Source organism: Numenius arquata, chromosome 3 (genome assembly GCF_964106895.1).
Source record: "Numenius arquata chromosome 3, bNumArq3.hap1.1, whole genome shotgun sequence".
In the NCBI taxonomy this organism is placed as follows: domain Eukaryota; kingdom Metazoa; phylum Chordata; class Aves; order Charadriiformes; family Scolopacidae; genus Numenius; species Numenius arquata.
This window is the reverse complement of record NC_133578.1, coordinates 14,399,455-14,412,211: the sequence shown is the minus strand read 5'-3', so window position 1 is coordinate 14,412,211 and position 12,757 is coordinate 14,399,455. Positions and strand designations below refer to the sequence as shown.

Genomic DNA, 12,757 nt, shown 5'->3' with positions numbered 1-12,757 from the left:
CTTTAGCTGTTGTCTCAGTAGAGACTTCAGTGATAAAAATGTTGAAAACTTCCTGCAAGAGAAAATGCGAGTTTCAAGGATGTTAGCTTCCATTTATAGGAAGCTTGTTAACGAATGTATCAATAGCACTTTGTAAAAATTAATGCAAACCTTTTGTGCAGACCGCACAACTATTCGGTGTACATAATTTCCCTATCAAAAAAGGTGACGCTTCAAATATTGGAAGGACTGGAGAAGGGGTATTTTGGAGGAGAAGGTATACTATTTTAACTTAGTTAACTAAGTTAACTATACTATTTTAACTCTAGTTAACTTAGTTGAGAAGTTAACTAGAAAAGTATGCAAAAGTTCCTGTTAATATCCACTGTGTTTGAGAACATTACTTGACAATGCTGTTCTTTTGTAGCTGAACTTGGAGACTATGATCCTGCCGAACACGTCCCTGAGCTAGTGTCTGAGTTCAGGTTTGTTCCCACTCAGACTGAAGAGATGGAACTCACCATTTTCGAGAAGTGGAAGGAGTGCAGGTACTAGGTCTTCCAGTGCACACTAACCAGCTCTTTGCACTGATTTTTTTCTGTGAAGAGAATGTATTAAAAAGATGCTGCTGACATCGCTTCTGTGGTCTTGTTCAGAAACATAATTCTAATATGGTTTTGTCGTATTTTGTAAAAGTATTTAATGTGAAAAATGAAGCTTTCCAAAGGTCTGAGTAAAATAATGAGACTGTAGCATCTTGAAATGCAGTAATCTTTGCAGCAGCGATTTCGGATTAAAACTTACAAAAAGTGACCTTGATGAAAGTGAACAAGCCTCAGCAGTGTTTAGGCTTTTCACAAACTCTCAGGAATTTCTTTTTGTCTTCCCTCATGCACCAGTTTTTCCTTTGTGTGCTTTTTCAGGCAAAAAACGTTTGGTTTTTTTTTCTACCTAACAGCAAAACATTTATTTCAGGGGGCAAACACCAGCACAGGCTGAAACTAACTACTTAAACAAAGCGAAGTGGCTGGAAATGTATGGTGTAGACATGCACATAGTCAAGGTATGTTTAACCACAGCACGGTGACCTTTAGAAATGATAATGTTAGCTTTGTCCCAGTTTTCAACACTGTTTTTGCTTTGAAGGGGGAGGGCGGGAAAGGAATATTGTACTAATCTAAACTGTGTAACAAGTGACCTGGCTTTTCATCAACGTTCCACTTTATACTATAATGTTTCTAGAAGGTATAACTTTAGTCCAAATGTATCTGCTCTGTGTTAAATATATGATTGGTGTGTCAGTATGCACTATGGTTTGTGTTTAGACTAAGAGCTATGTGAAAATCATAGTAATTAAATTAAAATTGGCTGGGGTCCAGTCAGCTACCAGCTGAAAAACTACGAGTCAAAATAGATCTCCTGTGGAGAAGGAAGTGTAGAGAACTCCACAAGGAGGTCCTTATTACACACACAAATCAAGAAACTTTAATTTTCTGCTTTAGTCAGCCTTTTTGGAAGGTTGTAAACTGGAAAAATCCATTGCATTAGATCATTGAAAATGAGAGTTTTGTTGTATAAAATAAGCAGATATGTGTTAAATTGTAACTCTGAGAAAATCAGCTACATTAATCAGTGGAGTAATTTGGATAAAGGGTTGAACGCCAAAATGAACATAATCTTTATTTTGTGGCAATTAGGCAAGAGACGGCAATGATTACAGCCTGGGACTAACACCTACAGGAGTGCTTGTGTTTGAAGGAGACACAAAGATTGGTTTGTTTTTCTGGTAAGCTCTGATTGTACATTAAAACATATTTTACTCTTGTTTCTTTTGCACTAGCCAAAAAAAAATAATATTTGTTTGGGATATGAGAGCACTGTGAATACTCTGTGTGTGCAGAAATATTCTGTAGCCTGTGAGTGTTTTCAAGGTGTCAAAAAATATTCTTCTTTTTGACAGTCTTGGCTGATACGATAATAGGCTGTATATGTGTAAAATGCTAGAGGCAAGTAAGAGATGGAATAACTTTGGGATGTTTTCATTTTTTTTATTGTGTGTTTGTTGTTGTATTTTGCACTAGATTGCTTTGAAAATAGAGTATGCAGCCAGTCAGTGAAATGAAGCTTCTTCAGGCAGTATAGCTAAATGTTACACCTTACTGTTGAAAAAGAGGCAGAAGCAAGAGCACTACTGCAGTTTTTACTTGTAATGTCGTCTGGGGCAGGCTTTTCATTAAGAAGATCTCTCTCTGTGCCCAGTAAAAGGCAGAAATGTTCCTTTCTACCCATCAATAAGGGCCAATTAGAAACAAACAAAATCACCCAAATATCCTGCTCCAAACAAGACATATATATAGTCAGGGGATATAGAGCTTCCTTTAGTTTTTATGAACGTGGTTCTTTATCTGTCAAATACCTGAATAACCCCCCAAGGTTTCTCAGTGGCATTCCGGTGAAATTTTGCGGGGCTTTACACCGCATAAAACACAAGGTGTTTTGGGTCTGGGTACACAGGCGTTTATGGATTTTTTTCAGTACTTTATTCTGTAATTCCCGTCCAGTCTTTCAAAACGGTGTACAAAGGACGAGAAGACAGATGATGAGGTGAAATTTCATCATGTGAATAGTTAGATGTGGGTTAGCCCAGTTCAATTTTATAAACTTCCCAGGAAAACACTCACTTTGTAGCAGAAATGTTGTCTTGTGTGTCATGTCCCTCTGCCATCAATTCTGGGTATTTTTTTTGTCGGGCGGGTGGGGTAAAGTAGTTGCATTTTTGTGTCATGTCGTGTTTGTGTTCTCTTTGGCTGGGATTTTTCTGAAACAGAGTCATCATAGGAATTGATCTGTGATGTACTATACAGTGATTTACATTTCTTTAATAAAGCAGAATTAATTTAGCCTGCCTTTGTGTCTTTCTGAGTTCAGTTTTGCGGGTTTGTGGAAGAGTAGGCGAGCAGGAGTATTTGGGTGGAGTTTGATTTCAGTTTAAGTAATTATTATTTTAAGTTCTGATTGAATTATCTCTTTAGAAGTTACTGACTTCTTATCTGTAAGGTTTCTAATTAAGTGTTAAATTTTGAAGTAATACATTGGTATCCACAGTATAATTAAGCCCTACTGCATGAACTTAAAACACCCACAAAAAAACGAGAAAAAAAATGCTCAGTAGAGAGGCTTGGACCAGCACGTCGAACATGATCTCAGTGAGTTACTAAGATGTAACCTCCTTTTTCTGTTCATCTTGCAGGCCAAAGATAACAAGGCTTGACTTCAAGAAGAACAAACTCACTCTAGTTGTTGTTGAAGATGATGAACAGGTAGATAACTATCTGTTTAGTTGCATCTTGGTCTTGATTATACAGTACTAGTTTACATACTCCTGATCTTTTTCTTTATATTTGTTTTGAAAATTAACGTGGATGCCTTGCAAGATTTTTGATTGTAACTTTGGGGGAGAAGGGGAATGAAGGGACTTAGGTATAAGATAAATAGGCTCAATTACTTCTTTTTCTCCTCCTGTTTTTAAAAGGGTAATACCTTGTGAAACTAGCCTAAGCCAGATAATTTGGAAACAGTGTGCTTGTTTTGCAAGAAAGTTTAAAAAAAGGCCAGGTAGCACATTTAGTGGAGTTAGCTCCTTAAGCAGGTGCCAGATTTGTTCCCATGGGAAGAAATCTCACAGCTGATATTGCCAATGCTCACATATTTTTACAATTGGAGGAAATCAGGTTTGCAAGCAAGACCAAGTTCACCTCATTGAGCAGTACCTTCCTATTATAATGATGTCTTTAATTTGTAGTTATTCAGAGGATTGACTTGTTAAGTGTATGGGCTCTAGCCCTTTCCAGCTCCAGACAATGGACCAGTTGTTCATTAAAGCTTCTGAAAAGGTTGGGTTTTCTGCCTCAAATTTTTTTTTTTAAAACATACATTTCAGTATTCATAAAAAAAAAAAATTATTTGCCTTGCATTATATTGTAACCTTGACTTATTCAAGCCCCTTATAAATCGCCTGTGTGCCTTTAAGGGAAAGGAGCAGGAGCACACTTTTGTCTTTAGACTGGATCATCCCAAAGCCTGCAAACACTTGTGGAAATGTGCGGTGGAACATCATGCCTTCTTCCGTCTCCGAGGTCCTGTCCAAAAAAGCTCAAGTCGCTCAGGCTTCATTCGGTTAGGGTCCCGGTTCCGATACAGGTCAGTGACATCTGTCATCTAGCATGCACCTTCTGTCATTTCTTGGATTATGTGTGTAAACAGGAGAGAACTTGGACATATAGAGCAGTGTAACTTGCAAGCTGAGTGACTTGCATTGTTGATTTTATTAAATCATATGTATTTTTCCCCTGCATTTTCTGATTTATCTTTAGGCAATTCTGGTCTCTGCAGTAGGAAACCAAAGGTTTCTCAAGATTTCTGTTCCTTACATAGCATATATTGTACATTGTGGTTTATAGATCACTTCACCTTGAAAGCTCACCCTTTTCTAAATGAACCATAGAGGATGGAAGATTGACTCGCGATTGGGGACATTGTGTGTCTTTTGACCCCTGAGTTATGACTCTTTGAGTGATGGTGGTGCTTCAGAAGCCTGAGATAATGTCTGTTCCATGTTAGGCACTACCAGTGCATGTAACAGACTTCTGAATGGCTCGTGGTCCCAGACCAGTCTGCAGGATGCTCTCAGTTGCCCCACCAGAGCTGGTGAGAACATATGGAAGGAGGTGGGGCGTGACCCCAGGCAGGACGCATATGCTTTGTTTCCCTTTCTGGCAACTGTAGCTGGAATACCATTTAATTCTGCTTCAGAAAGGATCAGTGGTGCCAAGGAGTCAGCAGAACATGAGGCTGCTACTGCTCTGGGGGCAGGGTCTGGCCAAACTTAGGGGAAAAAAGACTTGCCTGGGAACAAGAGCATCTAGACGCTGGTTTTTAGTCCTGTTTACCATCTTTCTCTGTGACCTCTGGCAACATACCTTAAGCTTTACTTTCCACTAGAATTTTCAATCCCTCCCAAACATCGTGACCACAGAAATACACAAAGGGCAAATGTGCTTTTTCAGCAACTTAACGTTTAAGCTTCAGCTTTTTGTCTTGGGAAAATTGGGTGAAGATTAGGATGTTTGTGAAACTCCATCCCTTTTTTGTGAAAGGCCTTCTGAAGTGTTAAGATTGGAATTTTTTTTTAATAGAACTAGGTCAGATTATTAAACTATGAATTTAAAATAGAAATGTGATGTTCTGATGAGCAGTGTCAGTACTGCGTCGTTAAAAATAAGTGATTTATTTTATTATTTTGTACTTTTACATGGCATTGTTAGTGGGAAAACAGAATATCAAACCACTAAGACGAACAAAGCCAGGAGATCAGCATCCTTTGAAAGGAGGCCCAGCAAGAGATACTCAAGACGAACACTACAAATGAAAGGTATACTAGTTGCCTTCCATTTTGAGAAACATAATCCACTGTGAGAATCAAGTAATCATATCCTTTAAAGGTACTGTGTAAGAATTCTTCTGTAACTGTTTGGCCCCCTCTTGAATTTTCAAAATTAGGTTTTCTTTGACTTATTTGGGAGACCATGTATATTTATCAGAAAAAGCTTGTGTCCAAAGCATGTCATTCTAGCTTGCATAGCAGGTAAAACACCCATAAATATCTCATAGTAGGTCTCTGTATGAAGGTGGAAAGCTTGGATCCAGGAAACAGTGTTATATTCATGATAATACTTGAAATTTATTAATCAAGTTTGAAATTTTTGTCACTGAGATTTTTTCATTGTTCTTAGGAGTTGCACTCAGTTGTTACAACCCAACAGCATGCGATATTCAGCTTGTCTCTTATTCCCGCTCTTGCATTGGTCAAGTGTGACCCCCATGCATGCTTTCAGATACTTGCTTAAATCCAACTCTTTGATTTGCTCTTCAGATTTTTTTATTTTATTTTTCCAATTTAGAATTTTGTTTTTCACACGTTGTACATGGGATATGTGCAACTTTTGCTCTTTTAGCTGCCTACTTTTAGGCAGTGCTAAACTATTAACGGTATACTTAATATTTAGTGATAACCTAATTACAAATTTATTTTTAATTAACACTTTCTGTTTTTGCAGCACATTCTCCTAAACTTGAAGAAACGAGGTAAGATGCATTCCAGTATTTAAATTTCTCTTTGAAGTTTGACACCTGTACTTGAGCACGTGTCTGCAGAAGGGGGCTATAAGTTTAGTTAAATGTAGAGCACGTTAACCTTTTAACTATGTTTTTGCTGTGGGTTTTGTGTGTGTTTGCTTTACGTAAAACCTACTGTTCAGAGTGAAGCTCCTGTGTTGCTGTCACACTGTAGATTTTGCCAGACTTGTTTCCGGGCGGGCAAGGATGTTTTGTTTATGACTAACTGTGATTCTTGCTGGATACGAGCTGCTGCTCTGGGTGCTGCCATGGAAAGAGATCAGGTAAAAGCAGGTGAGGATCTCTTCGTTCTGAGATCTGCCTGCTCCTGCCATGTGACTGAAAAATGTAATCACTTGAAGTTCAGAGACAGCGAAAATATGGTAAAAAAGATGTTTGAAGTATTTGGGTGATTTTGTATTCTGTACTATACTTGCGTGGTTTTTTTTTATATATCTAAGTATTAATTTTTCTGTATTTATGCGGAATTATTCATGACCAACATCGAGAGGGGGGCCTGTTGGTTCTTTATTTCTATACCTAGAGTCTTTCTGCATGTGTAGGTTTGTATTTGCTGTTGCAGTGTAAAATGCTCGTATGAATCTGAATCATACACTCTTCATACCCTTCCTCTAGGGAAGAGAGGAAACCAGGCTAAAAAGAATTACCTGGTGGCAAAGGAATATTGTCACTCAGTTCTGCTTTCTGTCCACTGCCCTAATAACTTGTGAACGTTGCAGTCGTCAATTGCAACCAAAATATTTTTTAAAAGTAGATACTTGTAGATGTTAAGAACCATGACAGTCAGGAGCTGGGTAGGGAATGTCAAAATAACGTTTCAGAACAACCGGGTTAATACAACCATATGTGTTCTGTTTGTAGCAGCAGGGTCTTGTGTGAGAGGGGGAGAAGTCTAGCAAGTGTGGGGACAAGACTGCAATTACTTTAGTGGAGGTCTCTCTGCCACCTTCTGTACTGTTTTCTTTTTATGAAATAGGAAAGTACTCTTCCACGCCGGCTGCCGTTAAAGTGCTTAAAGAACCTCTGCATGCAAAAAGTGACTGTCTGATTAATTAGTACTCTCGTCATGCCGTGTTGTCATGCCCTTCTCCGAGTTTCATGCTGCTGAGGTCATTCTGAGAGTGGGAAGAGAAACTTCGTAGGCAGTTTCTCCTTCTGATAAGACAGTGGCCTCCTGATCCACACCTGGGTGCGGCACTGGGGTGGTAGGCTCCAGAGCAAGCTATGCCGTTCCTGAAACTCTACACTCGAGCACTGCTAATTGAAATGCATCATGAAAGATGTATGTTGTTCCATCCCTTTGTGTTAACTCAGTACAGGGGAATGCGCGAGCCAGAAGGCGGCATCCCTTCGTATTTCTGTTAAAGGTGCTCTGTTCTGTGGTAACCTCCACATTCTCTCAACAGAGAAGGTGCGAAGATGGGAAGTAGGCAAGAAACAGCTTGTTTGGTCTTGACTTAATGATATTTAAATAAAATAATTCTAAAGAATCGCTGAAGTAGATACAGGAATCTATTTGAATTCAGTCATCTTGCCAGGTTAGACAGCTATTGACTGTAAAACAACAGATTAATGGGTTGTTGGAGATGGGAACCATTTTTTTTTAAAAGATTAGAAGTCTGGAAAAAAAGTTTGCTTTGCATGACATTTCTAATGCGTAATCATTATGCACGGTGTTAATGCTTTCAAGTCTCTCAAAAATGTGAAATGGCTCTTGCTGATTCAGAAGTCATCAGGAATATGGGATATGGGTCTTATTTAATTTATTAAAAAACTAAATATTTAGTAATATAAAATTATTATTAATGCTGTGCTGAGCTGCTGTGCGTATAATTTTGAATGGCTGCTTTTAAGACTCTGAAGCAGTAATTCAGTCCATGAGAGGCTGTGTGCAGAAAGAAACTCATGAATTTTTCTGATGAACTTCATGAGACTTCAAATCAGAAGAGTCCTAGCTATGGAACAAATGTAGTGTCAACAGCACATAGGTGAGGTTTTGACAATGTCACGTCTTGCCGGGTGTTTAACTAACACTATATAATTTTTCCTTTAAAAGCACCCCACCTTACTGCTGAACCAGGCAGAGTTTTTAAACCGAACTGGTTTGGGAAAGGAAGAGGAAAAACTAGATGAATTACAGATAAACTACAGCTTGAACGAATAAAAATTAATGTGATACCCTTAGTTATGTAGAGTGAGACAGCTGACCTAAAACACAAGTTTTTAAGTTTTCTTTTGAGAACAGTTGAGTACTTGGGAAAGATCTTTGTTAGACTTTGTGTTTCTTTCTGAAAATCCTTGCAGTTCTGCCAGCCTGCAAATATAGTTTTTTGATCTGATTCTGATGTAAATTCTTTCTGTCTTTCAGTACTGCAAACAATGCTGTTATCAACCAAACTAACGGATCACAAGTAAGGACAGTCTCATTCTTTTTAAAGGCAGTTTTCATGTATTTCAACACATTCGACAATTTTGTTATTCATTCTTAAAATCCAGTGATTGACCAATTGAAAGTTACAAATGGTTAACTGCTAAATTGCATGCCAAGAAATTACTATTAATTTACAAACTAGCTCATTGGTTAATTTACCTGGAGTAAGGAAGTTACCGCATGCCCCAGTACTATAGAAATTATGCTATTTATAGCTACAGATTTTCATAGGTACACAAAGTACCTTTGTGTGAGAGTTGTTATTATCCAAAGCACGTTAATTCTATATGCTAAGTAACATTTAGAAAAAAAGCTGGGGGGGGGGGGGGGGAAGGAGGGGGCAGAATTCATCAGCATCTGTGTTGATTCCTGGTTACAGTATTTTCTTCTCTGAAAGAGGGAAATGCACTTCCAAATTAAAGAATATGTTGTTAGCAAAAATTCAGTGTTTTCTGAGTTTGAGAAGGAAACCAGACACACCTGTCCCCTCAGTACTTGCACACAGAATACCTTGTGTCGCTGAAAAGGAACATTAGTGTAAAGTAACTCTCCTTCCAAGTATGAAAAAACAGGACTTGGAGTTTGGCAAGACCCTGGCTTGCTTTCTGGAGTGTTTCAGATGCAGAGTGCAATAGAAAGGGTCACATATTGGTGGAAATGGGATGATGGTTTGTTTTAACGTTAAAATACTCAGTCTCCGCTGATAGATTGCTGCTCTACCCAGCCTTCTGCCTTCTGTGCAAAAGGAGTTGGTTTTTTTCAGGAGCAGTTAACGTTTCAAATGGCAGTCCAAAGGCCTGCAACCCAAAGGTGCCAATCATTACTGCAGGGTTACCTATAGAAGGAAAGCGTTACTGCAGGAATTTAAAAAGGAAACAGCCGGCCATAACTTTTTACTGAAATCTTCGAGCAGCCTTGGATTCTTTACCATCCCAGTACTGTGTGAAGTACTGGAAAGACTGGGCATCCAGTGCTGTGGAAGTAATGGAGAACAGCAGCCTTGCTTTAGCTTTGTGCTTGAGGAGGAGTGGTGATGCGTTTTGCCATGTGTCATCGCTGCATTAATGTGTGTAAAGTAACTTACTTGTTTGTATTCTGTCTCCAAAGCGCTGGAGCGCAAACCCAAGCCTCCCTGTTGTAACAGCGGTTCCTTCTGCCCCAGTCTTAGTGGAAATAGAAAACCTCCCGAGGAGCCCTGGAGCCAGCCAGCAAGACAAGAAGTGGTATGTTCTGCTTTGCTGGGAAATGAATGTTGCTTGCTTATGCATGATTCAAGGGTCTGTTGCTTTATCTGCACTTACCTAAGCTGCCATCCTTGTATCTTTAACGTAAGTTGACAGTCAAGTTAGTGATGATGCAGCTGATTTGTTGCTATGAATGTAGTGTGGGGAGGTGACGACAGCAGCATTAGTCACTGCCAACCAAAAGAAAATTTCTTCAGGGGCTGAGGAAATGATTAAATCAGGAACAGCATTTTCAAGTCTTGGAGAGAGCTGGGTCTTTCTTACTTGCCATAAAGCTCCTTGTAACCCTTTGCTTGGTATCGTGGGGCCCAAGGGCTTACCTTCATCCTTAACAAAATGCAGAATCTTGTAAACCAATATCCTTGTGAATCACCTTTTGTACCTTCTGAAATGGGCAAGCTGATTTTTTTCATTATCTTGGGTAGAATGGGAGCTTGAGGAAATGACATAAGCTGAAGATAAGAGCTGTGATTTCATGTAATCAGAGTATTTGTTTTATGGATTGGATGCATCTCAAAACGAGAATGATCTGTTTGAAGATAAATGAACATATCATTTATCCTTTCTTCAAGTAATTCTGTATTGCAAAGCTATTTCAAAGCAAAAACTGAAATGTATCAATCCAGTACTTGTGCACACGTCGTCTTAACTTTTTCAGCTTCTTGTGCATTCAAAGACACTGTGGCTTATCCTGGAATGGTAATTCTGGTTTCTGAGGGACTCTCCAGGAGCAGCAGTGATGGAATGGAGCGACACAAAAGCTCTTATCCTGAGCAGTTTCAGCCCTCAAGAGAAAAGGTCCTTCTCCCACTGTTGGGCACATGAACCTTCAGTACCTCTTTAAAAGTAGATGATATCGGTTTCTAACAGTGCAATGACAAAAGTACTTTAATTTCGTAAATTGTTGATTAAAGACTTTTAATTCTATGAATTTTGGATTATAAGGGGGATGGTAATTCTGCTTTATGCGTTGCATTATTGAAGTTTCAATCAGAACGTGATCAATGCTGTTTTTCTTTCTTTTGCCCTCAATTTATCTAGTATCTGAAATCTGTGCTTGTCTGTGGTGAGATCCTGTTGGTCGCTCGAATCCTTCCATGGTGGTGGGTGAAAGGTGGTGGTTTCTTTATTCTTCAGCATTCTCAACATGGTTTTATTTTTATTCTTTTGGTTTGATTGCAAGATGTGTGCTAAAAACTGGTATTTCCTTTGGTGGAAATGTTTGACTCTTGCTCCAAACAGCTCTTCTTGGGGGTCTGATTCGTGCTGGCCTTCTTGCTAGTATTTGCAAGGCTTCTGTTGCTTATTGGAATCCCGCTGCTTTTGTTCAGACACAGAGAGGACTCTGTCTCCAATCTGTTTCAGTTTTGGTCTTGGTACGCTTGTTTTAGGATTAAGAACTTGAGCCTGTCTCTCTTAACATTGTCAAGGAATCTAAGCTTCCGTGCCAGCTGCCGCAGTGTGTAGCCTTCCTATAGAGAAGAGTGGGAGTGAATATGAAATGTACCTGCCCGTAACGCAAAGCAGTGTGCCATAAAGAAATCAACCTTCTTGGCAATTGATGCGCTTTAATCCAGAGTGTGATGCTCATACTGCGTATGTGTTATGTTTCTGAAAGCCATGTCATTATTATTGAAGGCAGTTGTCTTCTGGCAAAGAGGTTTTAATGTGTTCTTTGGAAACAGTACTGCCTGTAACAAAGGGCAAATCCAGCTGTAGGAAGACAACAACAGTTTGGAGCTGAGTCGGCAACTGAGCTACGTTCTGGTTTCCTAGATGGGAAGTGGGGTTAGGTTAATATAATTGCCAGAACATACATATTTATTGTGGGGGCTGTGACTTGGCTATTGCGCCTTCAAGTCTTGGTGTCTGGATGCTGCTAACAAGATCCCTTTTCAACTGCTACTGTCTTTAATTGGCCTGTTTCTGCATGAATTATCTTTGCTTTCTGTCAGAAAAATAGTCTTCTTTTAGAGAGATTTTGCCAAGGGTTGTTGAGAACACCAAAATCTTTTGGATTGGGGATTTTGTAGGTGGTTGGATTGAAGGGGTTTAGAAGTAAGGTCCCGACCTCATGAGTTTCTGTACTCTGCTTGGCAGATGCCTGCATTGGCTGCCTTGCAGCTTAGAGCCCTTCCTAATGGCAATGTTTCCTTTAATTTAAAATGTTAATGCTGCAGCTGCCAACAGCAGTTGGGCCAGATTGTAGAAAGCACTTTGCCAGACAGGAAGGATTTTAGTGTTTTTATTTTTTTTATTTTGCTCCCTTCCTGTAAAATTGTCAGTACTGGAAAACTGTACTGCTCTGCGTGGTCTGAAAATGGCCTGGAATATTATCTGCAATGCTGGGAAGCCTAGAACGCGGTATCTTTCTAGCTTTAGTTTTTTCTCAAGAAGCTGTTTCTAAGCTAAGATAGGACAGGAGACAAAAGTTTAATAATTTTTTCCTTATTGTGGAATAAGTAGAGAATTTTAGGGTTTGGGGTTTTTTTGGTTTTGTGGGTGTTTTTATTTTGGTTTTTTTTTTTTCCTTGCTGGTGGATGTAGCTTTCACATAACTGCTTAAATTAGAGAAATGGGAAAATAATGTAATGAACTGTTGAGGATTGGAGCCTTCAGTGTTCGCGGGTCGCTTTCTCAGCATGTTTCACAAAAACAAACTTATGAATTTACCCATGGGCGACCTTTATATAAATCCTCTCTCTCTTCTAAAGGAGGACTATCTCTGAACGTTAATCATTGACCGCTGTGGTGAATCCGGCATGCTTTTCTGCTTCCCTGCCTTAACACGGGTGATCTTCCCACCCCTGCGCTGCTGCTGGGCTCTTCTGGCAGGGCTGGGGGCGTTAAACCAGGAACAGGCTTTCTGGAACAGGAGAAGGTGGAATTTGAGCTGGGGATGTCCAAG

The 12,757-nt window shown here is 39.4% G+C and overlaps 1 protein-coding gene across 1 annotated transcript in view; it reads left to right on the top strand.

Moving 5' to 3' along the window:
• Nucleotides 1-12,757, top strand: part of EPB41L5 (erythrocyte membrane protein band 4.1 like 5) — a 54,951-nt gene that overhangs the window by 23,050 nt on the left and 19,144 nt on the right. Inside the window, exons 7-15 of the mRNA XM_074144917.1 lie at nucleotides 407-527; nucleotides 955-1,042; nucleotides 1,677-1,765; nucleotides 3,230-3,299; nucleotides 4,010-4,179; nucleotides 5,304-5,410; nucleotides 6,096-6,123; nucleotides 8,543-8,585; nucleotides 9,713-9,828. Coding sequence (XP_074001018.1) covers nucleotides 407-527; nucleotides 955-1,042; nucleotides 1,677-1,765; nucleotides 3,230-3,299; nucleotides 4,010-4,179; nucleotides 5,304-5,410; nucleotides 6,096-6,123; nucleotides 8,543-8,585; nucleotides 9,713-9,828 — 832 coding nt within the window. The remainder of the gene's footprint in view (nucleotides 1-406; nucleotides 528-954; nucleotides 1,043-1,676; nucleotides 1,766-3,229; nucleotides 3,300-4,009; nucleotides 4,180-5,303; nucleotides 5,411-6,095; nucleotides 6,124-8,542; nucleotides 8,586-9,712; nucleotides 9,829-12,757) is intronic.